At 47.0% G+C, this 22,528-nt stretch overlaps 2 protein-coding genes and 1 long non-coding RNA gene across 10 annotated transcripts; 1 reads left to right on the forward strand and 2 right to left on the reverse strand.

The window, feature by feature from the left end:
- Positions 1 to 2,362: 2,362 nt before the first annotated feature.
- LOC136466624 (probable histone acetyltransferase HAC-like 1) lies at positions 2,363 to 12,414 on the reverse strand. Of its 5 annotated transcripts, none has more exons than XR_010761389.1 (7): positions 5,430 to 7,884; positions 5,071 to 5,195; positions 4,673 to 4,932; positions 3,867 to 3,972; positions 3,593 to 3,733; positions 2,829 to 3,001; positions 2,363 to 2,672 (listed from the first exon to the last, which is right to left on the reverse strand). XR_010761389.1 is itself a non-coding variant. In XM_066465095.1 (7 exons), exons 4-6 carry the CDS (start codon positions 3,960 to 3,962, stop codon positions 2,915 to 2,917), a joined length of 324 nt encoding a protein of 107 aa, XP_066321192.1. In that variant the 5' UTR covers positions 3,963 to 3,972; positions 4,673 to 4,932; positions 5,071 to 5,195; positions 5,430 to 5,559; the 3' UTR covers positions 2,363 to 2,672; positions 2,911 to 2,914. The 5 variants fall into 5 exon arrangements, 3 of the variants coding, with proteins under 3 accessions (XP_066321192.1, XP_066321194.1, XP_066321193.1); XM_066465095.1 differs by having other exon boundaries at positions 2,911 to 3,001; positions 5,430 to 5,559; XR_010761390.1 differs by lacking the exon at positions 5,430 to 7,884 and adding an exon at positions 12,117 to 12,414 and having other exon boundaries at positions 2,363 to 3,001.
- On the forward strand, positions 7,803 to 11,149 carry LOC136466625 (uncharacterized). 4 transcript variants are annotated; one of them, XR_010761394.1, is made up of 5 exons: positions 7,803 to 7,928; positions 8,371 to 9,830; positions 9,913 to 10,253; positions 10,646 to 10,782; positions 11,067 to 11,149. It is a non-coding gene; the product is annotated as an uncharacterized lncRNA (long non-coding RNA). The 4 variants fall into 4 exon arrangements; XR_010761393.1 differs by lacking the exon at positions 7,803 to 7,928 and having other exon boundaries at positions 7,938 to 9,566; positions 9,644 to 9,830; XR_010761392.1 differs by lacking the exon at positions 7,803 to 7,928 and having other exon boundaries at positions 7,938 to 9,566; positions 9,656 to 9,830.
- A 1,272-nt stretch (positions 12,415 to 13,686) lies between the features above and the next one.
- Positions 13,687 to 19,408, reverse strand: LOC136466627 (spliceosome-associated protein 130 A-like). Its single transcript, XM_066465098.1, has 3 exons — positions 16,190 to 19,408; positions 15,225 to 15,716; positions 13,687 to 14,133 (listed from the first exon to the last, which is right to left on the reverse strand). Exons 1-3 carry the CDS (start codon positions 19,259 to 19,261, stop codon positions 13,996 to 13,998), a joined length of 3,702 nt encoding a protein of 1,233 aa, XP_066321195.1. The 5' UTR covers positions 19,262 to 19,408; the 3' UTR covers positions 13,687 to 13,995.
- Positions 19,409 to 22,528: the final 3,120 nt, after the last annotated feature.

Raw genomic sequence — 22,528 nt, forward strand, 5'->3', positions numbered from 1 at the left:
GGTGTTGACTGTGAGGGCCAAAATAGTAAATAGTTTTGGTTTGGTAAAAAATTTAGGTTAAACAAAGAAGGTTAAAGTATTAAAAATTAAAATGCACAAAGATATACCAGATTTGAGCTGGATGAAGGTGGTGTCTGCCTTTCCACTTGTGGGTTTCGTTGATTTTGCTGGTTCCGAGCGATCAAGGTCTTAAGAGCAAACAACAATTGTGGCTCGATTGGTCCCTTCATCATATTGTAGTAGTCATTCTGCTCAAACAATACCATGATCAAACAATCAAAAGGGTGAAACAACAAGATTTACTTTTGCTCCCTAGAAATGTACTTATCTCTAGTTAGAACAAAGCTTCGCAAAAGAAAAAGGGAAGGGGATAGCAGTACCTTGTTTGGAAATTTTGTATACAAGATCTTCTCAAGATACTCTGTCAGCACCGGCACCCGGTGCTGCCGCTCAGCTAACGATGGTTTCCTTCATATATACTCTAGTCTGCCGATTTAAGAATAGTCAAAACCCCAATCCCATGCCTTCTACAGGGTTCACAAAATCCGCTACATGCACTAAAAAAATGTTGGGGTAGTACGGTTTTGTACTGGAATGCAACTAGTATGGAAATTTATGTGCAATTCCTCATAAGAAGGGAATACAATAACATGCTGAGTAGTACTTATATCCATTGCCGACTTGGTAATTATAGAAATTTGGAAATAACTCTTGCATTATACTAGAAAAAGTTGATATGGCCACAGGTTATACCTTCTATTGGGTTCACAAAACCAGCCACATGCAAAAACAAAAGGGGGGGGGGGGGGGGGGGGGGGGGGCGGCGTTGGAAAGGGATTCAACTAGTATAGAAATTTATGTGCAAATAATTTCGAAGGGAATTCTGTAACATACATACAAGTAGTACCAAGTGTAAAAAATCCGTTGTCGCCTTGGTCATCACAATAATTAGGAATAAGTATTATGGAAAAAATTGATACGGGCACACTTCAGAAATCTTGGATTCCCTGTTTAGCAGTCTAGGCAGCCAGAAGTGCCTCACTAATTCAGTAAAACTGATTGTAACTGTGATCGGTGAAGTCAACACTGGACAGACAGAAACTTACATCTTCTCGCGCATGGCGGTGCGCAGCATCACGAACTGCTGGTCCGTCGCCGGGAGGCCAGCTGCGTCCTCCACCAGCTGGTGGTGGTGCGCTTGACCGTTGGCGCCGCCGGTACCAACGCTGCTATCGACCTGGTCCATCTGCCCCGACATCCTGCTAAGGTGACGATCTGGTGACGGAGACGATGGGACGATTTGATCAGCCGTACGGCCGCCGGCGACGGTGGCGGGGAGAAGCGGAACGTTGGTGATTTATGATCTTGGGGATCGTCGAGGCTGAGCGACCCACACAAGCTAGGGTTTCGTCGGAGCTCCGCGGTCGCCGCCCACCGCCCCGTGCGGGCGAGCTAGGGTTTTGACGAAAACCCTAGCTCGCTCACGGCACCACCTTCTTCCCCTCCCCCTTCCACCGCCGCCATGGCCATGCTCGCCGGCCGGCAATGCCGTGACGCCCCCACCCTAAACTGGCCCGGCCGCCTCCACCGCCGCTAGGGCCCCTAACCGCTGTCCAACCATCTCCACTGTCTCGCCGGCCTTCCTCCCCCAAACCTTTCCTTTCTAAACCCGCCGGAGTTTTGGAAGATGAGAGGGAGAGCTCGCTGGAACACTAACTCGTAGATCTAGGAAAAGCAGCAGGAGGAGGAGGAAGCCGCCTACCTCGTCATCGCTGCCATCTCCAGAACCCACCGTCGACGCCGGAGGCGACAGAGGGAGGAGCCGCCGAAGAGGAGGGAGGAACCGCGGCACGTGGAGAGGGAAATGAGTGCGGGCGTCGGGCGTGAGTGTGTGTGCGCACGGCTGGATAAAATACGACAGTGCGTATTAAAGTTATTACCATAATTATATAATAATACAAGCAAGAATCAAACATCACACCATTTTTGTTTTTTTATAAAGGAAACTGGATTCATCCCTTGCAAACAAGGGAATCAGACCAAATTTTACAAAGAAATGCAGGGAAGGTCTCTCAACTACATATGACTCTCACCTAGGTCCCAAGCTATAAAACTACTCAAAGAAATACAAGGACGGTCTCTAAACTACATGTGACTCTCACCTAGGTCCCAAGCTAACAAACTACTCGTCTAGGTCCCTAATCTATCAAAGTACTACAATCCTAGTCCAAAACAACCTCTTCACAATCCTAGTCGAAGACAAATATAACGAAGGCAATCACGAAACTTTTTCTATGAACAATACAGTTAACTCTTGGTCGTTACCACAAAGTCTGTCACCGGCTATTCAAGTGTATGAACGAAGACAAACATGACACTATAATTACCAAGTTAATATATCTTCATGGTTCAAGTGTATAAACAATACAGTAAACTCTTGGTCTCCACGTCTCCACCACAAGTCCAATACGTACAATACCTGTTATGCAGTTTTGACCACTAGCAATGCTGCATTTCTAGCTACAATAAGGTGCACTCCTCAACACTTCTCCTGACACGAAATTGGGGAGTGGTTATTGCTTCAAGATATCAGCTACTCAGCAATGAGGGTCATATTGGCGAAAATCAGCTGTACTTCAGGCTGTCCCTAGATCATAGCACTTGTAGTCATTCTGCATTAGAAAAGGAATTGCATGATAAATAAAGCTCCATAAATAAGATAACGTATTTCGCATTTCTGGTATTTTATTTACTCAGGACATGTATGATTTGGCTTGCTCCCAAAAGTCAGAACGGATCCACATATGCTGCGAATGACAAATTCTTACTGAATTTTCAGTAAAGGGATGTTCTGAATGCAAGCAAGGAGAGAGCAAACACGATGCATGACGTAATAGTGCAGAACTTCACTAGTTTAATCCCGCTCTTCAGCATGTGTGGATGCAAACTGGAGGCGGAGGGATGCAACAAACAGCTTAGATAGACCATCAAGATGCGCATCCTGTATCAGGCAACAGTATACATCAGTGACAGCATGTTTCAAACTACATTTGCATTATCCAAACACAATTTAGTGTGTTATCTGATAAAAACAAATACTCTGGATCTTCTGTTTTGAAGCTATTGCTAATCAGCCACACAGCGAGTAGTCACTTGTAACCCACACTATTGAGGTGAATGGAGGTGAAGAAAATTGCTAATTAATTGCAGTTTTTTTTAATTATTTGTGCCAGTGTAAATTTATCCAACCTCGGACTAGTCATCGCAAAACATATAATCCATTGGAAACAACCGCTATGTCCCCATCTTCTTCCTCTACCCCCGCTCCCCTCCCCTCTCTTTCTCACATGCTGTCACCTGGCTTCAACCTGGTAACTCCCGCACAACATCGAGCCTGCTACCGCTGCGCAGATCCGTATGTCATCCCCATCTTGCCAACATATTCAGACTTCAGAGCTTGACAAGTTGAATCGCCATGCCACTGATAATGGTGGTTGACCACAGGGGTCAAAATTGTAAATAGTTTTGGTCCCAGTCAAATTTGGGTTGCATGAAAAAGATTAAAATGTTAAAATGCACAAGGAAAATATACCTGATTTGAGCTGGATGAAGATGGTGTCTGCGTTGGCAGCTGTAGGTTTTGTTGATATTGCTGGTGCTGATCAACCAAGGTCTTAATAGCAAACTCCAACTGTGGCTCAATTGGTCCCTTCATCATATTGTAGTAGTCATTCTGCTCAAACAATACCAGGATCAAAAAACCAAAAGGGTGTAAACAGCAAGATTTATTTTTGCTCCACAGAAATGTACTTGATCTCTAGTAGACTAAAGCTTTGCAGAACTAAAAGGGAAGGGGTTAGCAATACCTTGTTTGGGAATGTTCTGTACAAGATGTCCTCAAGCCGCTTTGCCAGTTCTGGCAACCGCTTCCCCCACTCAGTTGACATCTGTTCCCTTCCCATATAGTCGAATCTACCAATTTAAGATTAAGAACAGTACAAAAAGTAAGTCATATATGTTCTATTTGAGAAAATCAGCCACAAACCTAAACTTTGGGTGCTTAGGAGTTATGAGGGCTATTCAACTAATTTCAAAATATAAATGGCAGTCAATGATATAAGTATCAATTGTTGCCTTTGTAATTATGGAAATGAAATAATTCTAGGAGTATAAAGTTTATGGTACTCCCTCCATTCCAAATTATAAGACGTTTTGGCTTTTTTAGATACATTATTTTTATTATATATCTAGACATAGTGTATATCTAAGTGCATAGCAAAAACTACGTATCTAAAAAAGCCAAAACGTCTTACAATTTGGAATTTAGGGAGTAATATTTATTGTCAGTGCATCTTAACAATTTGGGCCTGCCACTTTAGTTTAGAAATGCTATCGTTCAGCCAATCGAGACTCACTAATTCACCACAATTCTTTTTGGGGTCAAGAGGTTAGGGGTGGGACCAACACATAATTCATTAAAGGGGATTTCGGCAAGCCAAAACACATAACATCAACATGGAGAGGAACTAAAATGATTAATTTCAATTTTCATGGACGATAGAGCTAATCTCAATCCTTTCGCGCACAAATAGTTTACTTAGTCAAAGTCAAATGTAACTCATGGCCTACAAAATAGTTTACTTAGTCAAAATCAACAGTAATAAATGCTTACATTTTTCGCGCATAGCAGTTCGTAACATGACAAATTGCTGGTCCGTTCCTGACATGGCTGCCGTATCCTGCATCAGCTGGTGCTGCAGGATCTCGTCAAGCACCACCAAAACCAACACCGACACCACTGCCAGAGACCTGATTTATCTGCGCTGCCTGCCCAAACATCTGTGGGGTTTGTTGATTCTGAGCACTTAGTGTCATAATAGCAAACTGCAATTGTGGCTCAACTGGTCCCTTCATCATATTGTAGTAGTCATTCTGCTCAAACAATACCAGGATCAAACAACCAAAGTGGTGAAACACTAATGTTTACTCTTGCTCCCCAGAAAGTGTTTGATCACAAAAGGACCAGAGCAGAGCATTGGAAAAAGAGAAGGGGAAAACACATAGCAATACCTTGTTTGGAAATTTTGTATTCAAGGTCTCCTCGAGCCACTTTACCAGTTCCGGCAACCGTTACCAGTTCCGGCAACCGCGGCTGCCACTCAGCCAACGATGGTGTGCTTCGCACATACGCAAGTCTGCCCATACAAGAATAGTCATAAACCCAGTGCCATGTGCAATTCCTAATAGATTTAAAGGGAACTCAGTAACATACTAATATAAGTAGCAGAAGGATAATAAATCCATTATATTGTCGCCTTGGTAATCTCTACCACTATTTAATGCACCGCTTGTGAACTTAAGCCACCCCAACATCACAGTTATGAACTCTGCTAAGTACACCAAAATAATTACACCCAGCAGCAACTAACCTTTCAAATAAAAGGACAAGATTTATTCTGGCCTCTTCTTTCTCTTGCTCACTCACATTCAACGGACGAGATTGCTGGAACCAAACCTCATCACTCATCCCGTCCGGCCCTCATCCCGCACCCACCCCAGCAGCGCGCAACGCTTGGCCAGGGTTCAATTCCATCCCCGCGCACCTGCTCCCCATTTTCTTCTCCTGGAAAAAACAAACAGAAATGCTATACAACACACATGTGTTTTAGCACAAAAAAACACATGGATTTTTTTTATCTCTCTCCCTCTCTCTTTCTCACCGGTGACCACCGGCACCAGTGACGGCGACCGGCGAGCTCGCCCCGGCGCCCGCGGCGGCGGCGACGGCGGATCTATGATTTATCCTTCCACAAAAAAAAATTGTGATCTGTGATCTGTGGAGGCTGGAGATAGAAGAATGGTAGAGGCTGTTGGATCTTAATCCTATGGTAAAAAAAAATTGATGCGTTCTGCATAAAACACATGGTTGTGTATAGGCTGCAGACGACGCAGGAGTAGAGCACGGAAGGGGCGACGACCCTCCCGGCGCTCGGCACGACCGAGAGCGCGGCGGTCGGCGACTCAAAACCCCCATGCGCGACTCCTCTCCCGCCCCATCCCCGGCGACGGAAAGATCCGCTAGGACGAGTGGCGACAACCACCAACGCCTCCGCCGTCGGAAGCAGCTACGTCACCCCTTCCGCGCCCCCGTCGAGGGGCTCTAGCCAGATCCAGGGCCTCGCCCCGCTCGCGCTCGAAGCTGGGACGGGGAGCGCGGTGTGGGGGGCAGATCCAGGGCCTCGCCCCGCTCGCGCTCGACGCCGGGATAGGCAGCGCAGTGTGGGGGATCAGAGCGCGGCGGTCGCCATCCCCGCAGCCGCGGCCGCCATCGCGACCGCCATCCCCGCCGTCGCGGCCCCATCCCTGCTGCGCGCTCGTCAGGGTCGCCGTACCCCCGAGCCCCCATCCCTGCTGCGCGGCTGTCCGGGATGCCGTCCCCGCTGCGCGTTCGTCGTGATCGATGTAACCCCGAGCCACCATAATCGTCGTCACCACATGTCGGGTTCATAAACCCGGGTCCCTCGGGGACCGGCTTCCACGCCAAGGCTCAGCCCAAGAGTCTAAAAAACAACAGGGCAAAGGGACAGCCCAGCAGCCGACCGGAAGGTCTGGCGCCTCCGAACGGTCTCTCCGATCGGAAGGCCTGCCCCGAGCCCTACTTCCGACTCCGACCCCGTGTCTCTCCGACCGGGGTACGTAAGAACCCTGCCCGCCGCTCTTCTCCGTCTGGCGCAACCGAAGCCGACTGGAGCCATCCGACCGGGGACGTCCACTCGAAAGGGTCCAGGGACAAACGGAGAAAGCAGCACACGAATCAAACCACGGTATAGGGACCATACCCTGAACGCCTGCGGGAACAGTGCTCCACAACCGCCTTGACACAAACAGTATTGTAGGCGCCGACATTTGTATCTACAGTATTATAGGCGCCGTTGGACTCCCATACGGCAAAAAGCCCCCATGCCTCCGGGCATCGATAGTACTATGGGCGCCAGGGTTCACCATACCTGGTACACGTGGTAGGGCTCCTCACATACCAACACTATTTTGCAGGTACCAACAACTACCCTTCCTGAAGAAGGCAACGCAACCTCCCATGTGCACCTAACGTTCTACAGTGACATCAACAGCATTGTGGGCGCCTCCCATCATCATTGTCCTCATCGGCGTGGGCAACAAGGCTTAGCAACACCCGTACTCTCTCCCTCTCGCCTGTAAGGCCATCCCCTTCATCTATAAAAGGGGATACGCTCCCTCCAACGAAGGAGGTCAACTTCTTCAAGTTGAGATTCACTAGATCGATAGCTCACAACCCTTCAAAGCATACGCTCAAGCACCTAGCTCATAGCGGAGTTCCGGTCGCCCTCGGCCCTTTCGGTCGGACCCGACCGAGCCTCTCGTACACCCCACCTTTCTCTTCCCGTTTGTAACCCCACTACAGACTTCGAGCACCTGGGCTCAGGAATAAAATCACCGACCGACCTAAACTGAACATAGGACACGTTGCCTGAACCAGTATAAATCCTGTGTCATTGAGTGCTAGGCCACCTCCGATCACAACATACAGCAAAACTACAAATATTCACTAGTTGGTCACTTTCTGTACCGACACCACCCCTGTCGTCCCTGCCTCCACCGCCCACGAGCTCAAACAGGAGCAACCCAAGCAGGTTAGGGTTCGAGCCCTTTGCGACCATGTTCCGAAGCTGCCAGGGGCGCGGCCAGGCTCGTGGCCTCCAGGCAAGGGCGCGCGGCCAGGCCCGAGGCCTCCAGGCGGGGTGGGGGCCTCCAGGCTAGGTTGGGGCGCGACCAGGCACACCGGCCTCGCCTCCGATGACGGCAGCAAGCTCAAGATGCTGCTACTCAACTGAGGTTATCCACGCTATTTGCCCTCTTCCTTTCCTGGGACGGAAGCCTGCTCAACTGCCGTATGACCATCATATCATTTTCTTGCTATTTCTTCTTATTAGCTTGGTAATCTCTCCTGGTTTGCAATCTAATTCACTGGTGTTGAGAACGGATGGGTTGCTTTAGGTTTTAGTAGGTTCTGAGATGTGGTGGGCACCATTTGTGTTTACTCGCCCACATGTCGTTTGATGAAATGTCTCACCTAATAAACAAATAAACAAGTGAGCCTTGTATCTTGGTTTATAGGCCTATCTTACTTTTCTACGGCCCTTAGTATGCACGGTGGCCTCAAAAAAATTTAACAAGTGTCAAGTGTGTGCAATCACACCACTTGATCAACAAAATACAGTAAGAAAATCATATCACAAAAGGGGCGTTGTCCTTTGCTCGTAGCTGGGCAACATGTTGTTTTCTGACAGTTTAAATCATTTGATTTTTAATTTTCTATCCTATTTTTAACAGGAAGTAGAGGTATAGTCTCAGATCAGAGGCTGATTATCTGCTTTACTGGTAGCAAATATATGGATGCAGTGTTATCTCACGTTGTAGGCAAAGGACAAGGCTTGTTTCTTTTGGGGGTGCTTCAGTGCTTTTCTACACTTCTGATAATCTGAATATCTGGATTGTACTACTGCTACTGGCTGATTTAATGTTGTTGTTATGTTATCGATTTGGAGCACATTGTTTCTTATTATTTGCTACGGCCATGACCTCCCACTTCTGCTCAAAATGACATTGGAGATGTCATGAGTCCAGTTTTTTTGGTAACCTTTGCATTCTTATATGATAATGTTGTTTGCAGGAGGAAGCTGCCGCGGCCCCTGAGTTTGCCGCAATCACTGATTACCAAGGAGCTGATCAGTGGGGTGGTGACCAGTGGACCTCTGATGTTGCTGTGCCGCCTGTTGCTCCTACTGGTGCTGATTGGGGTGTTGCTCCTGATATATACTGTTACCTGCTCATTTTAGAATTTCCTCATCTTCTTGCTTGCTCCTATTGGTTGGGACCAAGCAACCCAGCCGACTGCCCAAGGCTGGGAGTAGGCATAGTCCATTCTGAGACTTGTCTTCTGCAGCTTAAGTTTCAGTATTTTTTCTGAAGTATGAATGTCTAAAATCTGATGGCATCTTCTATAGCTATGCTTTGCTTTGAACACTTATGTTTGAGGGCTTTCTAGCTGAACCTGTTGTCCAACATTGCCGCTATGATGGAGAGAGCTGCACTGCCAACGTATTTTTTTGTTACACTTTCCAACTTCCACTGTCATTACAATTCCCAGATCGCCAATGTTCTACCTTCCAACAGAAATCAGCATTGAGTGTGCTGAATTAATTAAGGATTGATGCTCTGTTATCTAGCTAATTAGTTATACCATCAGCAATCTGGACATCAGCAATGTATGACCCAAATAATGTTCTGTATGGGTGACAGCATGTTATATCTGAGATACACAGTATTTTGTAGCAATTCCGATCCTTAGATTATTATGCAACCAAGACAATATTTGTTCATTATTCCTTCTAATATATGATTTGTAACAATTCTGATCCTTACATTATTATTTGTTTATTAAAGTCAAATTATTAGGTGGTCTGTCATGGGGGATAGATGACCAACCCGCCCTGCATTTAGCGACATATCAAACATCATTGGACGGGGTATGTTAGCTGCCATGGTTTCTGGTCAGTTTCTCAGATTTTTTTGCGAAACTGTGACACACATTATATACGTGAAGGTGAACCTGCAGATGATGAAGAGAGAGAAAAGAGGGAAGAAAGGAATAGAAAACAACGTGAATACCACGCACGGAAAAGGGCCGAGGAAACCACCGAACAAAGAGAAGAGCGGAATAGAAAGCAACGTGAATACTGTGCAAGGAAAAAACACCGGCAATACTAACGACTCGTCGACTCCTGATCATGGTATCCGCAATCTGATCATGTATACTATTCTTCTTTGTTTATGCATCGAAATGAGTAACACGCTTAATTTTTATACACCCAGAACCATGTGATGTAGAACCTATATCCGGTTGCACAGATGTTAAAATGACAGAAGCAGTATATTCCACCTTGGCGCCATCTCGGTTGGGTACGTGGTCGCTGTCGATGCAATTGATTATAATTCTATAGGATGACCTATTAGGTTTGTTTCAGAGAAACAATCTCTGTCATTTCTTAAATTAGATGGCTGCAGCAGGCTATGGTGGCGTCAGTATTAGTTCTGCAAAGTTGAGTAAGTCTTAGCTTCTCAGTTCCAGCTCTAAGCGAATGCAAATTGTAAAGATTGAAAATTGGATAAATGGTGGCAACAAAGTTGAAGATGAGGTCCAGGGCTATCTGCAGGTATCTCTAGCTTCCTTTTTTCACTCACTCTGATTTTTTTCCGAAAGTTTTACTATGCAGCTTACAATTGGCTGCAAGTTCAGATCTATATATGCAGCAGAAAATTTGTTCTTAGATGGGCCTATAAGAGATTGAAAAATTGTACAGACAGAAAATTAGTTAAATGGCTTGCTCTCTGCATATATATGCACATGATATGCTATAGGTTGCTAGCTATTTCTAAATTTGAAGATGGAAGAAGATTTTGCAGCTTCTGAAAATTTAACCATAGGAGAAGATTTTGCAGCAAATGAAAATTTCAGTGAGCCAAGGGTGTAATTTAGCCCATTTGGACTCTGGGGTTTTGTGTGTTTGTGATTTTCACATCTAACCTACTGTAGGACCTTTTTCAGGTTTCGGAAGATCAGCCCAGAGGGTAAGGTGCATGTGTATAACGGTGCTGATGGCAAATGGATTGCTAATTCTGAAGTGATCACCCAAGTCATTGAGTAGAAGTACCCAACTCCGTCTCTGATCACCCCTCAATGTAGTAAGTTCAACTGGTGCTTGTTTCTGAAGATCCTTGCTATATATTTAGCCCTGTAATTTTCATAGGAGTTACCTCCTAAAGGAAAAAAGGAAGTAATGCATTTATCAGGTATATACAGATCATAAGTTTCAGTGAGAAGCAGCTGTACAATCTGTCATGCAATTGATTTTTAGCCTGCAAAATGCTTGTAAATTTATCAGGTAGCTAGAATTGAGAATTATCAGGTAGCTAGAATTTATTTTTAGCCTGCAAAAGGAAGTAATACTTGTTTCATTTGCCTGCAGCTCCAAGAACCATACAGTAGACAGGTGACAACAAATAAGCTTGGTCTTTGTTTCCATTGATGGAATCGGAAGACATCTGAGGCAGGGGCGGACACAGCGGTGGGGCGGGGGGGGGGGGGGGGGGGGGGGGGGGGGGGGCTTAAGCCCCCCTACCCATTTCGCAGCAGTGGAACCCCTGTGGAGCCCCCATGAATTTTTAGGCAAAATTCTATAGTGTAGGGGGGGAGCTGAGACTTAAGATCGAACAACAGTGTTGTTCAGCCTCCCCTGAAATATTTTCTGGGTCCGCCGCTGATCTGAGGTACCTGGGAGACTATGTTGAAGGGTGAAATAGTTGCTAGGAATTATCAAAAGTCGTCAAATGTTTAGTGTAGTTTTGACGTGTTCTTGAGACATGTACATTTGTATGTCTGTGATGTGATTCCCTGTTATTCTATCTACTCTAAACTCATCCATCATGCCACAAGAACTAATGGTTCGTGATGTTAGGAAAGCTGTCCTAACTGTTCAATTGCAACCTTGTCATTTTTCTTTTACATGAAAAAAGTTGGTGCTGCATTCAGCTTCCTAACACTTTTGGTTGTTTCCATGAATGTGAAAACATTATGCCTGGAGAACTCCAAGATCTACTTAAGCAATTCAGAACTTATTTGTAGTATGCGAGACATGACTTTATTATGCCTTCTTATGCATGAGTGTATTCCGGATTATATGTATGGTGATATACAATTACGTGCGACTAAAAACTATGGAAAAAATGTCGTCGTTTGGTTGAAAATGGTTGTTTTCAAGTGCATCCTTAGAATGAAGTCGTGGCGTTAGCACGGGCATTATACTAGTTACGGAAAGGAAATAACTCTTGTGGCATAAAAGGGTTAATATGAGAGGACAAAGATGTAGTTCAGCCAGAAGTGCCTCACCAATCCATTAAAATTACTCTCCTCTCTAAACCTTAGTGAAACACATACATAGAAGGAAAAACTGAGCAGAACTAGTACCATGACGACTGTGATCGGTAGAGTCAACGCTGGACAGAAAAAAAAAACTTACATCCTCATGCGCATGGTGGTGCGCAGCTGGTCCATCACCGGGATGAGGCCAGCCGTATCCTCCACCGGCTGCCCGTTGGCAACGCTGCGGTGAATCTGCCCCGACATCCTTCACAGGTGAGGGATGCGGTGGTGATGATGGGACGACCGGATCAGCCGTACGACGGCAAGTGGCGGCCATGGACGGCAAGCGGGGAGAAGCGGGTCGTGGGCGATCTTCCGATCTGGGGCTTCGGGTTTGGCGGAGGCTGAGCAACCGAGGAAGTGAATGTGAAATAGGCGGGGAAAGCACTTGTGGCTTGTCGCGAGCTGCGGGTGGCCCAGGGGAGTGAGCTTCGATAGAGTTTACTCTCTCCTGGTTCCAAATTATATAACTGTAAATCGTGTTTTGATTTTTCTCTCTATATATATAATGTTATATTTATAGAGACATATACAATGTCGTCTAAATACATGTATCTAGAAAAATCGAAATAACTAGACATATATATACTACGCTAAATACAGTATCTAGAAAAATTAAAATGGCATATAATTTAGAATGGAGAGGGTAGTTAATTTATGACAACTCTTGATGTGCAAGCGAACGCTAGACCAGTTGGTCCGGCTGTGCGCTTTGCACCTTGCCGCCCAGAGTTCGAATCCCCTTGGGGGCGGATTTGTTGGCCGAAGGAAGCGTAGTTTATCTACGTGTTGAAAAAAATCCCCTCGTATGCCCCAAGTCACAGTACAGGTCTAAGGCCAGTCCAGTCTCGTGGGAGCTACGGTGCCGCTGTGTATGGGTGGGGTAAAGGTTCGAGGGTTTTCTTGATCTGCATGAGAATTTCTTCTTCTTAGGCATAATACTCGGACTGTCTTAGCCCGTAAGTCGAGTTTTTTTTTTAGACAACTCTAGAGGTTACCCCTCCGTCAGGTATAATTGCCTGTGCCTGTGCTCTCTACGTAAGATATAGTTGTCTGTGCTCTCTGATTCAGTGTATTGGGCTTTACACGTCTACAGTGACAGAGAGAAGCAGCTTTATTAGAGGTGAAGTATGCAGTGATCCATCCTCACTGGTAAAGAGCGACGCTCACAAGGAGAAAGCTTCAGCTTACTGCCTCTCCTGAACAGAAATACAGAACTAGATAAATCACCACAACCTATGCCCTATTTCATAAATCACCAGAACGAAGGCATCTCACCACCAGAACGAAAATTCACTTTTGGTAAGACACTGGCTGTTGTGGCTCTTGTTTTCTACAGGAATTCAGGTTACATGCACCGGCTACTGGCAAAAATCCTAGCGTCTGCTCACACACGTCATTTTGCTGTCAATGATGATCGGCTCCAGTATTGCGAACCTACGCTGCTTTGATTCTGGAACCATGAACATTTGTGTGCATGAGTTTAAGAATGCTCTATATATGTAAATTATATGTTCTGATTGTAACGCATGAACCGAGCAGATGCGGCAATTGAGGATTTCCATCAGCTGAACAATCTGAAAAAGCAATGACAGCACGCATCTACACTTCAAAAATCTATGGTACATTACCAAGGTAGCCACCGCCTACTGCACGAATATCCAACAGGTATAACTTCACTCAATTACATCAAGCCAAGTAACAAACAGTCAATGACATCAGCTAAATCACTTCTACGAGGTACAAAAAAACCATTCTGGTGCCGTACATGCTCTATCTCAGCTATAAAACGCGGACTGGACCATGGACCAGTTAGCATCAGGAAAGATTGTACAAATCAGCGTGCTCCAAACTTGTTGAATGCTGTGTCACATCTTGAAGTGCTGCCCAACGGCTCGAACTGGATACAGCATTGAAGCAAAGAGCACCGGACAGTTGCATTTCCCTGCCCAGTTCCTTCACACTAAACCGTGGGCTTAGATGATTTTGTTCCTGATGTCTTCTAGCTTCTTCAGGATCTCACCAGGAGTTCTGTCCAGCTCATCAGCAATCTTCCTCTGCATATCAGCTGGGAGGGAGGGATACTGCTCGCAGAGATCACCATCTATCACATCCTGTAACGGACATCACATCAGTAACAGCATGTTTCAAACTGCATTTGCAGTTCAGCTGTAACAACAAACAAATAAATTAAAGTCATGGGCTAATGTGAATGAGCAACAACCCACATCAGCATGGTTTTCATAAACTCCAACTGATTCCAAATGTAAGTCATTTATGGCATTGATAGTCTACACTCCACAAGGTGAAACTTTGACTGGCAATTTCTATGAAAACAAATTTCAACAGAGATACTATATATTGTGAAATTACTTTTCATGATGAATCTAGTAGCATCAACCTTATGTTGTAAACCTATTTACATTTCCAGCTATGTGTGGTCAAAGTTAAAATTGCTTGACTTAGATCAAATCTAAAACGACCCCCAAGGGAGTAGTAGCTTACATACAAGAAATTAACTGGCTGACAAAAGTCAAGTTCAGTGCAGGTAGTGAAGACCTGTGTTGTCATGACATTAAGTAGAACCACTGGACTCTAATTCACTGCAACTACAGGAAGTGAACAATCCGAATATAAATTAAATATATATGCATTAATCGCAAACCAAGGACGTCAATGCCATGCTAGAGGGGCTCATAAGACTTCATCAAGTTACTCAATATGACATGCGAGTTTATACCAAGTCCAGTGGAAATGAATTTTCCATTTGCTAAATTTATGGTGCTGAAGGGCGGGCCTGGTGCAAGCGGTAGAGTCTTACCGCCTGTGACCGGAAGGTCCCGGGTTCGAGTCGCGGTCTTCTCGCATTGCATAGGTGAGGGTGAGGCTTGCCACTGACACCCTTCCCCAAACCCCGCACAGAGCGGGAGCTCTTTGCACTGGGTACGCCCTAAATTTATGGTGCTATTCTATATGTGTGCAGTGTGGGAACCATCCATTACCCATGCACTGGGTTCCAATGGTTTTTCAAGGTTAGACTGCTACAAAGTCAAGAGCACAACTAACTATTTGTGCAAGGCTGCCACAAGAATGCTAGATCAGTCTTTTCTCATGCTAACATAATGCACTTGGTGACATTATAGAATATTAGAATCAGCGTATATATATTGCCTGGTTCACAAATCCAATGCAAGGAACATTTTACCTTCACTGGAAAATAAGCAGATCTGTAAGCCATGTGATCTCTTCCACATAATGGTGGATGCTCCTGGCGGAGATGCATCTCCAAGTGAGAGAAGAAGTCAACATCTTCCCTGGAGGTGAATGCAAGCAGTGCTCCCACACTGCCCATCACAGTCCCATAAATAAGACATTCACCTCCACCAGGAATCAAAGAGGCTTTCTGCAAACATGTTACAACATCACCGACATGAAACTGCACAATCTCGTCAACTTTGTTAGGGGCACCATTTAACTTCCCTTGCTCCCATTTAATCTTGCCTCCAGTTGGGTCTTCTTCAATCTCATCTGAGAGATCCTGAGGAAGACGAGCAAAATATATATTCCCAAACTTATCTGCTCCAGCCATAGTGTCAAAATCTATGTGTTGTGCTGCTGTAAGCCATCTGGGAACACTGTCATCAGCAAATATATAGAGTTGGTTTTCATCTCGTCTGTACTTGCAATAGTGAAATGACTGCAAAAGAAAATGGCACCATACAGAAAGTATATCAGAAATAAAGGAAGCCAAGGGGGATCTGGTGAATGACATGCTACTGCATAAGCTGAACAATGGTCATAAGGAACCCAGTCAATCAATAATAGAGGTAATCGTACAACAAAATATCAGAAAACACAAAGGAAAAAAATATGAAAAATACTCTAGGAGATACAGATACATGTTATATATACAGTATTCTACATGATTCAAGTATGTCAGACAATTCGCTTCAAGCTCCTACACTAGTAAATTGAACAAATCATATGCTGTTAAATCTAATTAAATACAAAAAATGTGTCACATACTTCAAATGAAATCACTGTGAACGCCATAACTAGGTCTAAGGGGTTGACAACTATAACATGTTGTCAACCTTAGAAAGCACATCCATGTGAAAGAACTGACAATCAAGGGAATTCAGCAGAACAGAACAAAGATTGACAGCGTACCTCTTGCATATCACCAACATAGATCCTATCACGGTAGGTATGAATAGACACTATTGTCCTCGGAAAAAGCTTGTTTTCACATTTTCTGAGCAACTTTCTCTTCCCCAGATCATATAGTCTGAGCACTGAACCAACACCTGCAAGTAATCGTCCCTGGAATTGGCACAACGCAAGAGGTACTTCCTCCACTTGTGTCTTGTGTAGAAGTTCAAGTGACCTCCCTTCGTCCACAAACTTATATACGTGGATGAATCCACCAGCAAGGGTCCTCCTTGGCCAGAACTGCAATCCCTTGGCAGTGCCAACAGCCAGTAGAGTTCCATGCTCCTTGTCATGGAAATTCACAGTGCAAATACTGACAGCAGCCTCATTTTCCTGCAATTCCAGCAGACAGGTTGTGTCCCTACTCCTTGGATCAAGGATCCTAATGCAGGAAACCCACCTCTCAGATTCAGCCTTTGGATAACCATATTGTTCATCAGGAAACATGTTACCCTCAGCACCATCTTCTTGACCATCACCATTCTCCATTGGATCACCATTATTCGCATTTCCATTCTCCGCTGCACCAGAAGCCTCAAGGCACTCTTTCTTAGCAGCTTCTCGCTCTTCTGCGCTGAACGCACCCTTATCACTCTCAATGACAGCAATATATTTTTTCTTTGGTAGAATCACAAACTTCCTTGGGGTGTAGCGTAGAGGGATAGCCGTCTCATTGAAAGTCTCCCCCAGGCGCTCAATGGTGAAAATACGTAGGGCATCTCCCGCAACAGCAACTACACCTTCTGAGCACTGATCAGAAGAAAATGATGCTGCAGATTCGAGCGTATCACAGGACAATGGTGTCAAGAGAAAATGGCCTTGATGTATATAACCCAGCCAAGGACGGCTGGACAGGCAGAGCATTGCTTGCCTGTGGCTAACTATACAAGGGAATAGCTTTGGAGGTCTCAGGCCAAGGAATCGAGAACGTGTGTCCGATAGCTGACCCGTAACCATGTCGACGTTGGTCCGGAAAAGTACACCATTCTGCAAACCAGCATTGAGGAAAAGATTGGCTGGATAGTCTGCACCATCCTCACCACCAATAGAGGCCTGGACCTCCAAGAATAAAAGTGACTCCGGTGCCGATGATACACTCTGGACACTTAGAGGCTGAAGGCAATCGTCAGGGTCCAGTGAGAGGATACGGATGGTGTTATCATAGGATCCTACAGCAAGAAATCTTGACCTTTGCCTCCCCTCAGGGACCGGCGCAATGGCCAGGCACGCAACATCACCAGACATGTCCTGCTTCTCCACCTCCATGAGCTGACCAGTCATGTCCATCTCAAAATAGATGAGCTCTCCACCACTAAGAGCGATTACCACCTGGAGACGGTTTGATCCAACCTTTGTAATAGTTTTCTTTCCAGGTGTCCTCCACTCATTGACACGACCATCCTCCCTGATGTGCCGGATGCCATTTGGGTGGACCTGCATCAGAGAGTCCTCACCAAGGAGCGCGACTGCAAGGGAGTGCGTGGTGTCCAGGAACTGGCTGTCACTGACTTCTTCAATGGTCTCACCAATAGAGAGCACAAGTGTTACATTAGTAAAGGACACAACAATGTAAGCATCAAACATGTCATTGATATTCTTCTTGACAGTCCACACAGCAATAGGCTCGGCAGGGAGCATTGATCGGGCCATCTCACTGATGGCAAGGCCAGGCCTCAGGATGCGCAGCGTGGAGCGTGGACCACGGCCACAGGCAGTGAACAACTGGGGTGTTTCCTCGTCAAATAAATTCGCGACACGCATGTCCATGACTGGCATGAGGCTCTCAATCTCATCTATGCGCATGAGGTTCTTCAGTGCCCTTGGCTGAAAGAAAACTGGCTGGAATCCCTCCTCTGTCTCCATCAGTGTTGCAGAAGAGGACTCGACATCCGCATCTCTACCAATATCACGGAACTGGTAAAGTGCATGGTTGCCAAACTCAGAAGCAGCAAAGAGGAAACCAGATCGCAGCACACAGACAGCTGATGTCACTGGTATGGTGTCAAAGTATTTGATCCTGAGCTCACTAACAGTATCCCCACTATGATCAAGGTCAACCTTGAAGATGTCACCATACTCAGTCTGTAGCAGGAAGAAGAACATACTCTTTTGTTTGTGTGTGGCGGCAGCAACAATGAGGACGCCGCGCTCAGCAGGGAGGTCAGCACGGCGTGGAATCACAGCACGAATCTCTGGGTGACCCTGGTTCCGGTACAGCACGAAATTGTCACAGCACACGAGAACCCCGCTCGGACCGTCACCACCACCAGGGACAGTCACGAGAAGATTGGCGCCATTATCAATCGGCTCAGAGACCTTGCGGGAGACATGGTTGAGCCCCAGGTCAAGCTCGTAGAAGGTGAGGAGCTTCTGCGCCTGGTTGGCGGCCTGCCCCGTGGGGTCGCGGTCAGACTCTGCGTACTCGAGCTCGATGGCGGCGAAGACGGGGTTGTCGAACCCGCAGTCGAGCGCGGCGAGGGCGAAGGTGAGGGTGTTGGACTTGTGCGCCTCGAGCGGGGACGAGATGGTGAGGCGCGCGGCGGCGTCGCGGTTGAGGACGTAGACGAGCTTCTGCTTCTCGAGCGCGGCGATGCAGAGCGCGCGGCCCTTAGGGTCGACGGCGAGGAGCTGGCCGGGGACGATGCGGCGGCAGCCCGACTTGCCGAAGGTCTCCTGGTGGACCTTGTCGAGGCGGTTGCGGTCGGGGGAGTACTCGAGGATGACGAGGCGGCCCGAGTCGGAGCCGACGACGAGGTAGTCCTTGTTGGCGCCGGTGAGGCGGAACTGCGCGAGCGAGCGGATGGCGCCGAAGACGTCGACGGAGAGGAGCGTGCGGAGGCGGCCCGTCTCCGGGTCCGGGCGGAGGAGGTCGAGCGTGCTGCCCCGGGCCACGGCGATCTCCTGCGTGGAGCCGGAGCCGGACCCGGACCCGGAGGCGGCCGACTTCTTCGAGTCCCGCCCGCTGAAGCTGCCGATGACGGTGCACACCGCGCCCGTCGCGCGCTGCAGCGTCAGGCTGTAGAGGTACATGGCTGCTGCGGCGAGGCGCCCCTCCTCCTCCGGCGACTGAGGAGGCGGCGGCGGGGTCGGGGTTGGGGGACAAGGGTAGGGAGATCTAGGGTTTTAGAGTGGGCGGTGGTGCGGGCGGGCGGCGCTCGAACGGTGGGGAAATTCGGGCGGCTTATCAGATCGGGAGGCTTTTACGTGTGTACCCTTAAAAAAAATGTCACACTCCTGCGTACTCCTCAAAAGTTAGTCGTCACCTACCTGTCCTTCTCGAACTTTTCTTTTCCTTCACGTCATTCCGTCGACATTCTGTTAGGTTTTAGCCGTTTGGCGGCTCTGACATATGGGACCGGGCTAGAAAAATGTCCTCCTTGCCCTCTTGGTCACTGACATACTGGTGGTTCTCGAGGCTTCCGCGCGGCATGAACTCGTAGACGAGGAGGCGCTCCTCGTCCTCGCAGCAGTAGCCCAGGAGGCGGACGAGGTGCGGGTGGCGGAACTGGCCCAGGAAGATGACCTCGGCGAGCCACTCGCGGTGGCCCTGGAAGCCCGCGGCGTTGAGCTGCTTGACGGCGACGGGCTGGGCGTCGAGGCCCGGGCGCATGCCGGCGTCCACGAAGCCCTTGTACACGGCGCCGAAGCCGCCCTCGCCCAGCAGGAAGCTGCTGGAGAAGTCGTGCGTCACGCCGCGGAGCTCGCCGAGGCCGAACGAGTGCAGCTGCAGCGGGCCCGCCATCTCCCCTCCGCCGCTGCCCTGCTGCTGCTGCTTCACGCTGCCGTCCTTGTCGCCATGGTGGTGGCGGCCGACGACGCCGGGCTGTTGGCCAGCGACGAGAGCCGCCGGAAGGACGCCAGCCGCCGCGAGAGCTCCGACTGCTGCGGCCGGCACCGCGCCAGCCCGTCCGGGGCCGCCGCCACGTCCTCCCCCGCGCAGCACTTGGTGGCCGACGCCAGCACCGGCCTCCACGGCTTCGGCATCATAGTCGTGCGTGTGTGAGCTAGCTAAACAGCTGTGCCACGCCGGAAGTAGCTAGCGTGCGTGTGTGTGAGCAGGTGGAGGGAATGAGCTCAGGTACGTACGGGAGTGGATGGATGCCGATGGAGGATATTTTCGATAACATTCGTAGACATACCACACTTTTTTTACATTGGTAGTTTGATCCTTTCATTTGGAGAAATTGGATCCTTTCATAGGCCGAGAGTAGTGTCTTTTTCTTTTATTTTCTGGTTTCTAACTTCCTGGTATTAGTAAACTGTTTTAGCTTTAATTGGTGACAGGTGCATGCCTTTCTTTGTTCTCATTCTGCCGCCGCCGCTGTCACCGATCGATCGGCAGGCAGGCAGGCCGCGAGTTTAGTACAGCTACAGCATCGATGCCGCCGGTCTACTGCGGAGCGACGTCGTCCGATCGCCACCCGCCACTGCTGCGGCCGAGCCGAGAGTCAGCTGTCGTGGCCATATACGTGATGAATTAAATTGTAGGCACCACAGTGCAGAAAGATGGCAAAATAATGAACTAGCCAAAGTAATGTAAGGAGAATGGTACGCCTATTTTTTGTAAAAAGATGAAGAGAGGAGAAAATTTACCAAGGTTGACACAATACCTCAATGCCAGTTCTCCCATGAAGGACTCGTTCTTTGTCAATCCCCCAGGAAAGGCATTCTGTGTTTCTTCTACCTTCGCGATCCGTAACAAATATATCCTGGTTCTCTTTTGCAATTTCCATGATCCACTTTGGGAGAGAGATTAACACATCACCAGATCCAGTCTCTCCAGACCCATGAAATGACAATACAACCTTAATAGATGTTTGTAAAAAAACACTAATTAGCCAATATAAGCAGGCCTGGTGAAAAAGGAGAAACAGGAAAGTTTTACCAAACTTTTTTTAAAAAGGATATTAATTATTTTACAACATTACACAATGCTTTTGATAGAAAATAATCATATAAACTCAGAAAGTCTAGTTCTTTTACTTCATAGAAATTGGAGGTCATAATTCTTATTACATTCGAAGAATCAAAGTCCCTTATGTTTGCATAGTTTGTAAGAATCTGTCCTCTATAGTTTGTATTTAGTAATTAGTGTCTAATTATGGACTAATTAGGTTCGATTTCGTCTCGCAATTTCTCACCCAACTGTGCAATTAGTTTTGTTTTTCGTCTACATTTATTACTCCATGTATGTGCCGTAAAATTCGATGTGACACTTTGGGGTGAAAAATTTTGGAATCTAAACAGAGCCTTAGTTCAGCGCGTACACTCTCTGGGTCAACTAACTGGCAGTGACTATTAATAATGCCCATCTGCAGTAAACAGTAATGGCACAGGGGAAACAAAAAAGTTCAGACGTCCATACAAGCCCAAGGGCAACTGAGTAATTTTTCAGAGCCGTTACCCACCGTTAGGAGCAAATGCCGACGGAATGGCGTGAGGGAAAAGAAAAGTTCGAGCGAGGGCATGTAGGTGACGACCAACTTTTGAGGGGTACGCAGGAGTGTGGCATCTTTTTTAAGGGTACACAGATAAAAGCCTCTCAGATCGGACGGAGGCAGGGCCCGACCGAACCGCTGCGGGCCTTGTGGTTGCGGCTCGGTGCCATGCCAGATGCCGCCACGCTGAAGTCCTGAGTCCTGACACGCTGAGTTTTTTTTCTTTCTTTCTTTTTGTTTTTGTTTTTTTTGAAACGATTTTCTTTTTGTTTTTTGCTATATGATTCTGTATTTCTGTATTAAAAACAGGCAACTCATCGAAAATGGAATAAAAGGATATTTTATAGAGAACAAGAGCAGAGCATGAGACTGGATAAACCAAACAGCAACTTCAAAATTACCCATATTACAACCACATAATACTCTCTTTTTTTTCTCGAACACGCAAAATATTTACGTGTCTTTATACTAAGGAAAAAGAAGTTTGTAGTACAACGCTAAAGGGGCGGGCTATAACAGGTTTGAATGAAGCTCAAGCCCTCGCTAAAGACCAAAGCACCTAGGCTATTATACTAGGCAGAGCAATGGCTATTATACTAGGCAGAGACCCATTGCTCGACCTCATGTTTGATTACGGCGAGCAGCCGGTGGAGCTGGGTGGCGGCGCCACAGACCTCTTAATACTCTATTCAGGAGATTGCTCGTATAACCATACCAAATTAGCTTGATATATGGCATCATCCAATTTTAGTGGCTTATCTAGGGTGTTTATTTAAGATAAAAAGATGGTGTGAAATGGTGGTGAAGCGGAATCCGTGTCTTGTGGTACTTAGACAATATCTTTGCAAAAGCAAAAACA

This window comes from Miscanthus floridulus, chromosome 7, assembly GCF_019320115.1.
Source record: "Miscanthus floridulus cultivar M001 chromosome 7, ASM1932011v1, whole genome shotgun sequence".
In the NCBI taxonomy this organism is placed as follows: domain Eukaryota; kingdom Viridiplantae; phylum Streptophyta; class Magnoliopsida; order Poales; family Poaceae; genus Miscanthus; species Miscanthus floridulus.

What these genes read in the sequence shown, in the direction of transcription:
- LOC136466624 (XM_066465095.1), bottom strand. Translation starts at nt 3,962, where the DNA reads ATGGGAAGGGAACAGATGTCAACTGAGTGGGGGAAGCGGTTGCCAGAA. An exon ending in ACAGAACATTCCCAAACAAG is followed by an intron (nt 3,734 to 3,866) that starts GTATTGCTAACC and finishes TTGTTTGAGCAG; the next exon opens with AATGACTACTACAATATGAT. An exon ending in CTTCATCCAGCTCAAATCAG is followed by an intron (nt 3,002 to 3,592) that starts GTATATTTTCCT and finishes TGCCTGATACAG; the next exon opens with GATGCGCATCTTGATGGTCT.
- LOC136466627 (XM_066465098.1), bottom strand. Translation starts at nt 19,261, where the DNA reads ATGTACCTCTACAGCCTGACGCTGCAGCGCGCGACGGGCGCGGTGTGC. An exon ending in ATGTTGGTGATATGCAAGAG is followed by an intron (nt 15,717 to 16,189) that starts GTACGCTGTCAA and finishes TTTCTTTTGCAG; the next exon opens with TCATTTCACTATTGCAAGTA. An exon ending in CTGCTTATTTTCCAGTGAAG is followed by an intron (nt 14,134 to 15,224) that starts GTAAAATGTTCC and finishes TGTCCGTTACAG; the next exon opens with GATGTGATAGATGGTGATCT.